This window comes from Pseudophryne corroboree, chromosome 2 (genome assembly GCF_028390025.1).
Source record: "Pseudophryne corroboree isolate aPseCor3 chromosome 2, aPseCor3.hap2, whole genome shotgun sequence".
NCBI classification, from domain to species: domain Eukaryota; kingdom Metazoa; phylum Chordata; class Amphibia; order Anura; family Myobatrachidae; genus Pseudophryne; species Pseudophryne corroboree.
Genome location: NC_086445.1, coordinates 41,113,087 through 41,128,720, shown reverse-complemented (window position 1 = coordinate 41,128,720; position 15,634 = coordinate 41,113,087). Strand labels below are relative to the sequence as shown.

The following is a 15,634-nucleotide window of genomic DNA, read 5'->3' as shown; positions in this document are numbered from 1 at the left end:
GGTCCATTGTCTCCAATTGTCTCACCAAATCATTGTCTACAGTGAAAGCGTTTTCTGGTAATTTCACAGGAAATAAGTTTGTTTAAAAAAATATAATATAGCAATATAACAACCAATAGCAAAAAACTGATATCACAATTCTTCAATAACATCCTTGGATAATTCAGCTGTCTACTACCTACGTTCCCCTCACTGGACATCAGGGGGCGCTGGAGATCTTCTACCCATACTTCCTAAAGATTGTCTATCATGTAATGGTCACAGCTAAGGGCCCCTTGAGGAACTTTGGAAGACGGCACATAACATTACCCTATTTTTTTTTTTTTTTAACAACCTAGGATCTTGAAGTTCAACTGAAGGACTGAGGATTGTGTTGGTTTTAAACCGTCTCTTCAGGGGCGCTTCTAGAGAGGGGGAGGGGCCCAGACGGAGTCTGCACACGGACCACCTCCTCTCTATAATAATAATAATCATTTTATTTATATAGCGCTCTTTCTCCAATAGGACTCAAGGCGCTAGACCATACTTGCCTACTCTCCCGGAAGCTGCGGGAGGCTCCCGTTTTTTGGGGTAGCCCCCCGCACCCCCAGAAGAGTAGGCAGGTCTCCCGCATCCTGCTCGCACCCTACTGATGTGGGCAGGATGGAGAGATAATCTCCCATCTTCGCGGGTCCGTGGGTGGGGAAGCGGTTAAAATGATGCAAATTGTGTCATTTTAGCCCCGCCCCCTTCCCGCGGACCCGTGAATCGCAGCCTTTTCCGATGGGGCTTGATGATGTCACAGTCTGGCCCTGCCCCCCGAAGTCTCCTCCTGCAGCGTCTCCTCTCCGGGCTTCTCCCTGAGAGGAGAAATCTAAAGTAGGTAAGTATGCGCTAGACTCTGGGCACTAGGGTCACAAGAGGACCCTAGCGCTGTCTCTGAGTCTATTGGGAGCTGATTGGCTGGAGCACAAGTTTATCATACACAATGAGTTTTATCATTCACAACTAATTTTATCACTCTTTGATAAATTGGCCCCTAAATCAGAGAAATACAACGACACCTCCTTGTGGCTGCTATGGGGGTAGAATATGTTTATTTCTTTGCGAGCTGTAAAGTGTACGCACCCCTGGTAATAGCAGAACGCTGCCTGCATCAAACTTTACTGTTCTTACAAAATGACATAATGCTCTTGCAGTTCCTTCCTTTTCTGCTGGCATTTGCTGCCCAGAACAACGTGCCAATGTGTAGCAACCAGGGACAACGTCATGTACCCATCAATTATCCCGGGGATGGGGATGACAAATGGCACTTTGTTTCCCAGATACTGGAAACTCCATCTCTGGTTCCTTGCAATGTGATTCCAGGCTACGTTCCAAAGAGCAGATGGGGCACTCACTGCCTGGCAGAGTCACTGATATCTCTCCTGTTGTGCAACAAAGATTGCTCCAACAGTAGTGTCTTACTACATCCAACAGACTGTACAAGGAGGAGCCTGAGCCCTGGAGAACAGTGAGTGGTAGGTGAGTGATAAACCTCTCTGTTTACCTAGAGCTGGACACAGAGAAAACTTTGTCTGTGAAAGTTCATTGTGCCGGAGAGCGGAGATGGAATGAGAGGTAGGTCCTCCAAATCTATCGATGTCTTACACAATATCGTGTTGAGTGTTTACTTTTTATAGATGATATTTTATGCATCGTACTCCGTGACCTCTTTGCAAACGGAGCAATGGTTCCAGAATAGCAGATTTGCCGGTGTACAGAAGTCGTTTGGGCTTATACAGCTGATAATTACAATATTATATACTAGGCGCTGCCACTTCTGTATAAATATTATTTAGAAAACATAGGCAATAGACAGCGTATTGGCTGCTATGTGATAAACCACCCTTCACCAGATTACGCCGCAATAAGATTATATTACGGAAAGTTTCTTTAATCAAATAAACCTAATAAAAATATAATAAACATTTCTACCAGGAAGTGAATGAGCCGTATACCAGCTATACCGAGAGAGGTAACATGTTGAAATACACACGGGGCAAACTAATGCTTCCTCACTCTCTGTGTTGCACAATGCTTGCGGTGTAATCAGATAATTACCAAGCGCTGTTATTCTGTTACACATTAGTCCCACTCTGCCTAAAATCTGTACACAGGATCCGAGTCACACAGTGTAGCTGGTTTTCTATAAAATGTATGCAGCTTTCATAGGCAAACGCAGGAGGGGGGGGGGGGGGGTTCTGGTTGCCCAGAAACCCCCTTCTCTTGGCAAGTGGCTAAAATTATGACTACAGCAGCAATGGTATATAATACGATTAGAGCTATTGCCACATCATGTAGTTAAAGGGACGGAACAGAGCTGCTGCTCATGTCCAGTGATAGCAGCTTCTTCTACCAAGTTTGCAGTGTGTGTGGAGTCCTCAATCAGTGTACTGGACCAGAGAGTAGCTACCAGTAAGAAGAGACAGGAGCCTTACCCTGAGGTGGGAGAATGTGTGCTTAGAAAGAGCAGTACTGGTTCTATTATGTCTGTGTATTTTTTTATTATGGTATGTTTAACCTTTTCCTGACCACTTATTTATATTATTTCAATATTTGATACAGCCTATACTAGAGACCATCTATAGTGTTAAATATTAATGCTGTATTCCATACAATATCCAGTGTATAAAAAGACCAATATTTACATTAATGTCCAGGGTCGTTACTAGGTTCTTCTACCGCTCCCTCAGACTCCTACACTTGCGCCAATGTTCCGCAGAGTGGGAGATTGTGCAGTGCATTTGGAAACCCCCCTGTAGAGATCCTGCGTTTGCCACTGGCTTTACACTAGATTTGTACTAAAGCATTTTTGGATTTTAAGCCGTTACAGAAAGCATTCTAATATGTGGAATCAGGCTGAGCTGTACAGTATTGTCAGAACAGCTAGGCTTACTTTTGTTTTTAGGTTTGTCAGTACGCGCTGCCATATTTTTGAAAACGCTCACCCCCCATGATTTTAGTCAATGCATAAACTGCTCTGTCAGTACATTGTGTATCACCAATCTTACTGTTACATATCACTATTTTAAAAATAGTCAAATCAAAGAAAATAAATGATATAGCCTATATGGAATACTGCACACAATGACAATGTGATTGATGTAAGTCTACGGAAAATACCAGTTTATCACTTTCACATGTGCGTTATGTGGAGATATAAAATTAAGGTGGCTCTATTAAATCTTGGAGAAAGATAAAGCGGAGAGAGATAAAGTACCAGCCAATCAGCTTCTGTCGCTTTACAGTCTGTGCTAGAAGATGTTCGGTTGCTATAAGCAACTTCTCCACTTTAAATCTCTTTATAATTTGATACATTTCCCCTGATTTTTAGGGATTTAATTCAATGTTAAGGCATCTTTTAAAAAAAGTACCAGCTCCTAGCTGTCATTTTTCAAACACAGCCTGTGACATGACAGTTAGGAGCTGATTGGCTGGTACTTTATCTCTGTCCACTTTATCTCTCTTCAAGGCTTGGTACATCTCCCCTATACTGTGAAACTACCAGTCCCAACAGACCTCTATATTTATTATTTTCTAGAATAGATGACAGACACCTACCTTGTCCCAGGAGATTTCTCTCGCTCGGTGTATTTAAGGCCACTTATCGCACCGAATAAATGTAATAGTCTCAATTAGAACATCATTAGACTGGAGGCCGTGGGTGGAGAGTTTCAAGCGAGGAAATAAATATAATGCAGCGTTACAGGAGAGAACAATTTAGTGACATCAGTTTATTAATAGTAGCTATAAACCTTATGATTTAATTAGGAGTGTTCTGCTGGGTGTGGATTAATCCCGGAGGAACAAACAGGAGCGAAGCGCCAACACATGGCACAGACAGGCAGCAAGGTGCCAGGGCAGAACTTACTGGATAATAAAATATACACATACAGATAGAAATATGCAGATTAACCCATTCACGTGTACTGCACATGTATAGGTAAAATCAGAGGCTAAGCGTGAGCTCAGTACATGGAAAGTGTTCTCCAACATGAAATACCTTTTCAGAAAGCAGCGGTGGTGAGATATAATGCAGTTTTGGGGAAAAACAAATTAATTATAATGTAGGGTTGGCCTTTGACCGATGGTCTGCCACTGATGTTTGATGGTTTTGCCATCGATGGCGGAGATCCCAAGCTTCTCTGCGATTGATGGCAAAGACTCAGCATGTTTTTTTCTGTAGCCGGCACAGGAGGAATAGATCTTAGCCCCACCCTCCCTGTTGCATTGCTAAGCCCTGCCCCCATGCTCGCCTCCCACTCTGTAGGACATGCAGGGCTATCCAGCGATGTATGAAACCACTGATGTTTCCTGTCGATGGTTTCATGCCATTAATGCTAAACATATGGTAGATAACACCATTGATGGTTAACCCTCTGATGCCCAACTCTACTGTGGTGTCCCTCCAGACTCATCCTGAGTTCTGGATCCAGGCTAACCAGAAAGCAAATCTCACAAGACGAGGATAGCGACAGAATATCTCCCTACTGTCCCGATTCCAGCAGGACAGTCCTGCTATTTGGACACTGGCCCAGCCATGGGCCAAAGTGCCCCGCGGGGGCAGGGGGAAGGTTAGGGGAGCCTTTGATCATCGCTGCTCTGCACAACAAAGCAACAATTGATCCCTGAATAGGTGCCATGCGCAAGGCATAGGGATGGCCATCAACCATCGATGACTACTAATCATCAATGGTTTATGGGCGATGCTAAATGTTTTTGTTATCGATGGGGGAGATCCAGACAGTTTCCCGCCATCCATGGTACAGAACCACCCAAGGGTTTTTTTTTCTTCTACAAGGTGCCAGGACATGAAGCATACTCCCCAACACTGGCGAAGCTCCGCCCCAGGTTCTGTTTGGCCCACGGGATAACTATCTGTTGGTGGAAACTGGAAACCATTGATGGCAGTTGCATAACTATAGAGGGAGCAGGGAATGCAACTGCTATGGGGCCCGGCCACTTGGGGGGCTTGAGGGCCAAGCAAGCAACACCACTGCACAACTGGTGGGGTGGGATGACAGGCAGAGGCGATCGCTGGGCGGGAGGGGGCGGAACGGCGGCGTTTGGCCGCCGTTTCGTGGCTTGGCCGGACCGAATGGGGGGGGCGGCCGCAGCGGCTGCGTGACGTCACACGCAGCCGCTGCGGGCCGGGGAGCGATGAGTAGCTCCCGGCCAGCACGCTAAAGCTGCGCTGGGCGGGAGCTACTCTTGAAGTGCAAAGGCATCGCCACTGTGCGATGCCTTTCCACTTCTGCGGGGGGGGAGCGGCACTGACATGCGGGGCGGGATAGCCTTGTGCTGGGCGTCCCCTGCATGTCAGGGAAGAAGATCGTAGCTGTGCTAAATTTAGCACAGCTCCGATCAACTCGGAATGACCCCCTATGTACAGCCGCTTCCTGCGCTTCCCTGTGGCTGTGCAATACCGTACAAGTCAGAATCAGACCCAATGTTTTAAATGCGAAAACATCCAGGCTAATTCATGTACCAGCTACACAAATCAGCCTGGACTGGTTAAACCTGGATAAACCCCCATAACTGCATTCCCTGAATACAAGGCAAAGCAGTAAAACCACAATTAGGGATCCCTGGAGCAATAAACATCATTCAGCTTCAAGATTCTGCCTGAGCCTATTACCTGCTGATTCCCTGAATGCCCTACAGTATGCTGAACCCAAATCCTGAGTCAGCGCTTTGTATTCCACTCTGCACTCCTGATTCTAAGAAAGCGGCCAGGATACCAGCCAAAGAGGTGCTGCAGCAGCTGTACCCACACCCAGAAGTAAGTGGCTACTGGCATTGGGGAAGGAGCCTATCGATGGCTGCTCTCCTACAGCTAGGGGTAAATTTACTAAGAATCGTATCTCACCTGTGTTTGTCCGAGGTTAAACACGAGTGGGATCGATCGAATACAGGAGCATTTTTCTTTAATGAAATACGGATATTGACTATGCTCCCGTGTTTTGGGGGGGGGGGTCGTGTTTTCCGACGGTGTATGCACTCGTATTTTACAGGCGTGTTTCAGGCGAGAATCACCAAACACTCGCGTAAATGGCTGGTTTTGAGTGCGGTCTGTGTTTTTCAATTGCGCCTGTATTGCGGTCCGTGTTTGCAAAATGTACATACACCATTGTTATTGAAGTGATATGTAATTTCTTATGAAAAGTGCGACCTCTTCATTTATGTTTAAATGTTACCCAAGAAAGGGTTCCATGAAAATTTTATGTGATTCATGACTCCAAAATCCATTTAGATAATACATTTTTAATTATCCATGGGCAAAGTCAGGGCTGGCATCAGAGACCTAGGGGGCCGGTACACTGATATCTCTGCCCACCCCAACGCAGCTTGGCTGCGCCCTCAGGATCCCGAACGCTATCTTTCTGGTGGCTGTGTGTGACATCATGCAGCCACCACAATCACGCCCACGCCCCCCGTTTCCACAAAGCCACCCCCATTTGCCCGTCTCCGCCCCTGCAACGCTCCGTCTCCACCTAGGAACGTGGGGGTGCCCCTTGATAACCATAGTTACATTTATTTATTTATTTATTTATTTATTAACAGTTTCTTATATAGCGCAGCATATTCCGTTGCGCTTTACAATTAGAACAGTAATAGAACAAAACTGGGTAAAAACAGACAGACATAGAGGTAGGAAGGCCCTGCTCGCAAGCTTACAATCTATAGGGAAATAGGCATGGATACACAAGGATAGATGCTACCTATTGCATAATGGTCCACCAGATTGCTAGGTTCTTAATGGGTTGTATGATGATACCCCACAAAGTTGGCCAAGTGTCAGGAGGGTGTGAGAGTAAAGAAAGACATAATATGTGATGTTATGTGGACTGTACAGAGAGGATGTAATGAGATAGGGAAGCACTGAAGGATATGTGGGTGGGTCTGGAATTTGATAGGCTTGTCTGAAGAGGTGAGTTTTCAGGGAACGTTTAAAGGTTTGGAGACTAGAGGCGAGTCTTACTGTGCGTGGGAGGGCATTCCACTGAGTGGGTGAAGCCCGGGTAAAGTCCACCTCCTATATGCTGTAACATGACTTGATGTTACCCGTGTCGGCACAGAGGAAGCGCTGAGGCACTATGTGGTACATAGCGGCGGCTGCACCTGAGCAGTCAGCACAGAGGCCGCATACAGAGACATTCAGTTTTTCCTAGAAGAATTCATTGGCGCCCTCCAGAGGCTGGCACCCATAGGCAGCAGCCTAAACATGCCTAATGGTAGAGCCGGCCCTGGTGATAGTAGTAGCGCCGCTTATACACATAATAGTGATAGTAGTAGTGCCGCTTATACACATAATGGTGATAGTAGTAGTGCCGCTTATACACATAATGGTGATAGTAGTAGTGCCGCTTATACACATAATGGTGATAGTAGTAGTGCCGCTTATACACATAATGGTGATAGTAGTAGCGCCGCTTATACACATAATGGTGATAGTAGTAGCGCCGCTTATACACATAATGGTGATAGTAGTAGTGCCGCTTATACACATAATGGTGATAGTAGTAGTGGCGCTTATACACATAATGGTGATAGTAGTAGTGCTGCTTATACACATAATGGCGATAGTAGTAGTGCCGCTTATACACATAATGGCGATAGTAGTAGTGCCGCTTATACACATAATGGCGATAGTAGTAGTGCCACTTATACACATAATGGTGATAGTAGTAGTGCCGCTTATACACATAATGGTGATAGTAGTAGCGCCGCTTATACACATAATGGTGATAGTAGTAGTGCCGCTTATACACATAATGGTGATAGTAGTAGTGCCGCTTATACACATAATGGCGATAGTAGTAGTGCCGCTTATACACATAATGGCGATAGTAGTAGTGCCGCTTATACACATAATGGTGATAGTAGTAGTGCCGCTTATACACATAATGGTGATAGTAGTAGTGCCGCTTATACACATAATGGTGATAGTAGTAGTGCCGCTTATACACATAATGGCGATAGTAGTAGTGCCGCTTATACACATAATGGTGATAGTAGTAGTGCCGCTTATACACATAATGGTGATAGTAGTAGTGCCGCTTATACACATAATGGTGATAGTAGTAGTGCCGCTTATACACATAATGGTGATAGTAGTAGCGCCGCTTATACACATAATGGTGATAGTAGTAGTGCCGCTTATACACATAATGGTGATAGTAGTAGTGCCGCTTATACACACAATGGTGATAGTAGTAGTGCCGCTTATACACATAATGGTGATAGTAGTAGTGCCGCTTATACACATAATGGTGATAGTAGTAGTGCCGCTTATACACACAATGGTGATAGTAGTAGTGCCGCTTATACACATAATGGTGATAGTAGTAGTGCCGCTTATACACATAGGGGATAATTCAGACCTGAATTCCCCCGTCTGCTGCAATACGTGGGGATCATTTACATGGTCGCTATGCCCAAATCTCCTGCACCCGTCCTATCACTGTCACATGAAATGACACAAGCTGTGGAATTCTGTAGGTTATTTATAGGCGTGGGCTGGAGTGCAATAAGCTTGTTTTGGCTCACGTATAGAGGATATAATTATACCCTGGACCTAAGAATAGTCATATAGAGGTGACGTAGCCAGATGGCCCGGGTCCCAGTGCAACCTCTGTTTCCTCAACTGTATATGAACCCTACGACCCAGTGTATAATTGCATCGCTAATCCTTCAGGATCTATTACCGGGAAGAAACAATCTGTTTCAGGAACAGGTACAAATGTTAATAACTGAAATAAATAAGGGTACTGTCTGTATTGCCGCTGTAAGATCATACATGTCAACATTGTTTATTTCCTCTCCGAGAGGTGCAGCTGACAGATTTGGGGCCAGACACAGACTCTCCAGGGCAAAATACAGCGTTTCTATGGTCCACGTGGAAGGGTGAGGCTAAAATGACATGATTTGCGTCACTTAGCCCCGCCCCCTCCATACAAACCCGAGTTTCCCCGTATTATCTCCCCATCCTGCTCGCTTCGATAGGAAGATGGGCTAGGTGCGGGAGATCTGCCTACTTTTGCAGGAGTGTGGGGGACTACACGATAAATCACGAGTCTCCCACAACTACCGGGAGGGTAGGCCAGTATATGTAAGATGTCTGATCCGCACTTATTGTACAGCCAGGTCCTGTCACTCGCCTGAATCCTGTATGTGTACTGAATTCCCAGGGTTCCCTGTTGTTATACTATGTACATGAGTGACCATAGGCTGGATATTCTTCCCCAGAGATACAGTGGGGTCTATTTACTAAGCAGATAGCGCTGATTCCCGGACCCGCTCCTTCCCTATGGGAAGTTCTGCCCCTGTACGGCTCTCTCTGACAGAAGTCTCGCATGAGTGAACCCACTCATTATGGTTCCACCGCCGCTACTGACAATGAGTCAATACTTAATTTTCAGGAGACACCCAGACCCCGATAATGAACAGGCCCCTAAATTACACTGGTATGAAGGTGGAAATCCCATTTAACATACAGTGCATCCGGAAAGTATTCACAGCGCTGCACTTTTTCCCCATTTTGTTATGTTACAGCCTTATTTCAAAATGGAATAAATACATTTTTCCCCTCAAAATTTTACAAACAATACCCAATACTGACAATGTGAAAGTTTTTTTGAGATTTTTGCAAATTTATTAAAAATAAAAAAACTAAGAAATCACATGTACATAAGTATGTTATGAACCAAGTACCTGGAACTCTGGAGTACAGGTGGCAACTGGGGAGTTCCAGGTACTGACGTGTATAACTGCAGCTAGGGATGGAATACAGCAGCAACACCAACGCAACCCCCTGACTCCGTTATTTCTCCCAGTGGTCAATTGGTGCCTGCAGAGCTAGTCTTCTCCTTTAGCAGCCGCATTTGAATGGGCGAATTAGGTCCATCCAGACTCCGATGCCGCCAGGTCTTACAAGATACAAGGCACTAACCGAGACTGCGAGAGAATAAGGGTAAAAACTAACTAAGGCTCTAACGAGACAACAAAACGAGAGAAGGAAAAGAGAATACAATAAACAGTTATGTGCGGCGCTGCCGCCAGAACCCAAACACGAAAACTAAGGCAAACGGACGACCCGCAGAGAACGACACTGTCGCTACTTAAGAAGAACAACCAAAGTATAGAAGCCTAGCCACATATGCGATCACATCACGAATAAGCAAAAGAGCTGTGCGGAAACCACCGCAAAAATAACACAAGCAAAAGATAATAAAGATGCGGCCTCTGTCGCAAGGTGCGGCAGAGCCGCAAACTCACGGTACCACGAGGGATGAATACAGGGACAACTGGGATACTGAAGAGTTGCAAATTCAAGCTGATTCCAATGGAAGCAGATCTGGATACAAGCTGGACATGATCCAAAGTAATGCAGGGAACTGGAACTCCGGGAATTACAGACAGGAACCAGCAACTTCCAAAGACTGGCTTGCAGGAAGCTATCACCGGCGGGGTTGCACTGTCCTAGCTCCCATAAAAAGGCCCAGAGGACCAATCATGGGAGACCCAGGCAGCCCGACCCCCCGGTCCCTAATTGCGCCAACTGTGATCTGGCGCGCTGATCAGAGTGTCCCGGCTGCTTAGTAACAGCCAGGACTGAGAGCAGCCACCTGGCGTCCCTGGTTGCCTGGCAGGCGGAAGTGATGTACTGGTCCCGTTGCCAAGCATCGGCCGAGAGCCGGCATGTCCCACCACGGCTGCAGCGGCTAACAAAGTATTCACAGCCTTTGCCATGAAGCTCAAAATTGAGCTAAGGTGCATCCTGTTTTCACTGATTACCCTTGAGATGTTCCTACAGCTTAATTGAAGTCCACCTGTGGTAAATTCAGTTGATTGGACATGATATGGAAAGGCACACACCTGTCTATATAAGGTCCCACACTTGACAGTGCATGTCTGAGCACAAACCAAGCAAGAAGACAAAAGAATTGTCTGTAGACCACAGAGACAGGATTGTCTCGAGGCACAAATCTGGGGAACGGTATAGAAAAATATCTGCTGCTTTGAAGGTCTCAATGAGCACAATGGCCTCCATCATCCATAAATGGAAGAAGTTTGGAACCACCAGGACTCTTCCTAGAGCTAGCCGGCCATTTAAACTGAGCGATCAGGAAAGAAGGGCCCTAGTCAGGGAGGTGACCAGGAACCCGATGGTCACTCTGTCAGAGCTACAGCATTCCTCTGTGGAGAGCGGAGAACCTTCCAGAAGGACAGCCATCTCTGCAGCAATCCACCAATCAGGCCTGTATGGTAGAGTGGCCAGGCGGAAGCCACTCCTTAGTAAAAAGCACATGGCAGCCTGCCTGGAGTTTACCAAAATGCACCTGAAGTACTCTCAGACCATGAGAAACAAAATTCACTGGTCTGATGAGACAAAAATGTAACTCTTTGGTGTGAATGCCAGGCGTCATGTTTGGAGGAAACCAGGCACCGCTCATCACCAGGCCAATACCATCCCTACAGTGAAGCATGGTGGTGGCAGCATCATGCTGTGGGGATGTTTTTCAGCGGCAGGAACTGGGAGACTAGTCAGGATAGAGGGAAAGATGAATGCAGCAATGTACAGAAACATTCTGGATTAAAACCTGCTCCAAAGCACTCTTGAACCTCAGCCTGGGGCGACGATTCATCTTTCAGCAGGACAACGACCCTAAGCACACAGCCAAGATATCAAAGGAGTGGCTTCAGGACAACTCTGTGATTGTCATTGAGTGGCCCAGCCAGAGCCCAGACTTGAATCCGATTGAACATCTCTGGAGAGATATGAAAATGGCTGTGCACTGACGCTTCCCATCCAACCTGATGGAGCTTGAGAGGTGCTGCAAAGAGGAATGGGCGAAACTGCCCAAAGATAGGTGTGCCAAGCTTGTGGCATCATATTCAAAATGACTTGAGGCTGTAATTGCTGCCAAAGGTGCATCATCAAAGTATTGAGCAAAAGCTGTGAATACTTATGTACATGTGATTTCTTAGATTTTTATTTTTAATAAATTTGCAAAAATCTCAAAAAGTCTTTTTTCACATTGTCATTATAGGGTATTGTGTGTAGAATTTTGAGGGGAAAAATAATTTCTTACATTTTGGAATAAGGCTGTAACATAACAAAATGTGGAAAAAGTGAAGCGCTGTGAATTCTTTCTGGATGCACTGTATTCTAGCATCGTGAAGTAAGCCATGGAGTTTACTGCTGATGTGGTACTACTAGTGCCAGCATCACTTGTAGCTTGCCTGCCTTTGTATGGCAAGGTTTACATTGTATAAACCAAGTGTCTGCATAGTGATCAATTTAATTTTTATAATGTTTTATGACAATTTTGCAAACATTTTCCTGTGACGTATTTTATTTCAGCTGCAAGTTCCTCCTGTCGTCAGCGAACTGCCCGGGATTCTGTCCTGTCCTGACTGATAACCCTGTGGGAAGATGGATGGAAAGAAAGTGCAGCCCGGAGAGAATGCCATGATATAAAGGTTAGTTACTGTGTGTCTAGGTTGTTGCTGCAGTCCGGTTAACAATTAACTTGAACTAAACGCAAAAGCTTAGAAAAAAGAAAATCTTTCAAAATCTACATTATGTTCCGCGCTTATCCTGCTAAGGCGACATTTCCCAAACTAACAGTCCAGGTTTTAAGGATAGCCATATTCGGGCACAGGTGACTTTAGGGGAGATGTATCAAAGCGTGGAGGGAGATAAAGTGGGAGAAGGTAAAGTACCAACCCATCAGCTCTTAACTGCCATGTTACAGGCTGTGTTTAAAAAATGGCAGAAGCTGATTATTTTGTACTTTCTCTCTCCACGTTTTGAAAGCTCCTCCTTAATTAGTACCTCAGTCATTTTGATTTAACCATCTGTGATCAAGCATGGCTATCCTGAAAACCTGGACTGTTAGTGGGCCTTGACTGCCCTTAGGGGATTTTACAGGTGTCTTTTATGGAAACCTAAACGTATTGTCAAAAATATACAAAAAGTTATAAAATAATTTGGAGGCAAAACCGCAGTTCTAACAAAGTATAACGGCCATTTGCATCTATATACCTTGTATATTTATTGTACAATATGATTTATAGGGAATGATTCACATTTAGAGAGAAGAGGGCCCATGTGTAGTCATCAACTTGGCCTTCCTCCTCTATCTCTTGCCAGCAAACGCTGGGAAAATGGCCGCGGACTCCGGAGAGGTGAGTACTGAGGAAATGGGTGCAGGGTGTGTGCTGTATGGGCTCCCCTGGATCCGAAGGGCCCCTGTGCACCGCACACACTGCACCCATTATAAATACGCCACTGATTATAGGAACGCTGGGTATATAGTGAGTCACTCATGACACCTCTTTAGCTCCGCATTGCCGGAATTCAAAAAGTGACATGTCCCACACTGTGTATGGAGTATGCATTCGTTATGTCGACACCAGAATGTCGAATGTTATGATGGCAACATGGTTAAAATGTCGACAGCTACAATATCAACATCTGCAAAATATTGATATGGATAAAGTGTTGACATATGATGTGTCGACTTAGTCAAAATGGGTTGGGGTCAGAACATTGTAAACATATGTCAATGTTAGCGTGTTACAGGTCAACATTGTACATACTGACATGATGAAAACGTCAATGTGCTTTGTCGACATACACACTTGAGGGTTGAGGCTGTGAACTGTGAACCAATGGTATTATATATATATATATATATATATATATATATATATATATAGTTGTATCTACTTAAACCTCTACCTCCTCGTTTCAGTCACTCTACTCCATGGATGATACGGAGGATGTGAATTTGTCCTACAGATGTATATTTGAAGAAGATTTCAAGTATATTCTCCTGCCTGTGTCCTATGGACTCGTATTCGTCTTTGGCTTCATCCTTAACGTCCTGGCCCTCTACATCTTCATATTCCAGATCCGGCCATGGAAGGTAGTCAACATCTTCATGTTCAACCTGGCACTGTCAGACTTGCTGTACGTCCTGTCCCTGCCGCTGCTGGCCTACTATTACTCCAGAGCTAACGACTGGCCCTTCACCGAACCCTTGTGCAAGCTGGTCCGTTTCCTCTTCTACACCAGTCTATACTGCAGCATCCTCTTCTTACTGTGCATCAGCATCTATCGCTTCCTGGCCGTTTGCTACCCCATCAGGTTTCTAAGCTGGGGCCAGATCCGCTACGCCAGGATAGCTTCTGTCTGTATCTGGGTAACCATCGTCATCATGCAGTCTCCCACGTTGTACTTTGTATCCACCAGTCGTAGTGACAACAGCACCGTCTGCCACGACACCTCCAACATCGAGTTGTTTGACCAGTTTGTCATCTACAGCACGGTGAACCTATCTTTGCTCTTTTGCGTTCCCTTCACCATCATCCTCGTTTGCAATTGCTACATGATATATGTGCTTATAAGGCCAACGGAATCCACCTCCCAGACATCGAAGTCCAAGAAGAAGTCTATCAAGATCATCATCACGGTCCTGCTGGTCTTCATCACCTGCTTCTTGCCATTTCATGTCACCCGAACTCTGTACTACTACTACCGCATAGTGGATACTGCACCCTGCCCCACTTTAGATGCGGTCAATGCAGCCTACAAGTCAACACGACCCCTGGCCAGTGTCAACAGCTGTATAGACCCAGTATTGTACTTTTTGGTGTGGAGGTTCAGGTTACACAGAAACCAGTGAGACTGGTGAGAACTGTACAGACTGCTGCCTTGGTGACCACCACTACTACCGTCGTCATCATTGCTTATTTATAAGACACCACAAAACGCTGCTGTGCTGGACAATGGTGGTGATGTCTCAATCATTGAAGAGAGTGGAAAAGTGGACCAGTGGCATCTACCTATAAGTTCAAAGTATGTTCTTGACAAATGTTTACTCAAAGCAGATTGGTTGAAATGGGCAACACTGTTCCACTTCTCAACCCTTTTCACTCCTTGATACATTAACCCCTTGGTTATTCTTGATCATTTTACATGATATAAGATTTCCCAGCTCATTATTGAGTTATGCACCAATTTGGATCACACTACAAGAATTTACATGTCCTAGAATATCCCAGTTGCAACGTTCTGCAATCAATAGTCAGCGCCACCTGCTAGCTGGAGGTGGTACTGCAGTTTTAGGTTTCTTTACGGAAAATCCTGTGAATTGTTTCTTACAGTATGTAAGTTTGTTTATAAAGTAAATGATCATTCACAAAAAATGTGGCACTTACCCTATAATAAAAAAATGTTAAATGTATATTTCAATTGGATTTAAATGTCATTAGCTTAATTATACAAATTATCATTTATCTTACTAACAACCATATAAAAAGAGTATTTATTACAGTGATACAAAATGCTCTCTTGTTATATTCTGATTTTATCCGTACTTTCAGAATGTGCAGAAGAACAAAACACATATACAGTATATATTTTTTTAAGCTTATTCAGGGACAGGATGTAACATTTTTGGGATTTCTGCTGACTGATGTAAAGCTTATGTTGTCCTATGACCTTTAAACTATTTAGTCAAAAACAACATTGCATCACTGATTCTAATTAATGACAAAGTGGCGTTAATGTGTAACTGGTTCCTGTGTGATTCAGGAGTGC

The 15,634-nt window shown here is 44.8% G+C and overlaps 1 protein-coding gene across 4 annotated transcripts in view; it reads left to right on the top strand.

Moving 5' to 3' along the window:
* Window positions 1-15,278, top strand: part of LOC135050484 (P2Y purinoceptor 2-like) — a 49,458-nt gene extending 34,180 nt beyond the window's left edge. The window contains exons 1-3 of one of the 4 annotated variants that reach the window (XM_063956975.1): window positions 1,369-1,503; window positions 12,389-12,507; window positions 13,785-15,278. In XM_063956975.1, coding sequence (XP_063813045.1) covers window positions 13,797-14,717 — 921 coding nt within the window. In that variant the 5' untranslated portion in view covers window positions 1,369-1,503; window positions 12,389-12,507; window positions 13,785-13,796 and the 3' untranslated portion in view covers window positions 14,718-15,278. The other 3 variants (XM_063956978.1, XM_063956976.1, XM_063956977.1) reach the window with 3 other exon arrangements.
* Window positions 15,279-15,634: the final 356 nt, after the last annotated feature.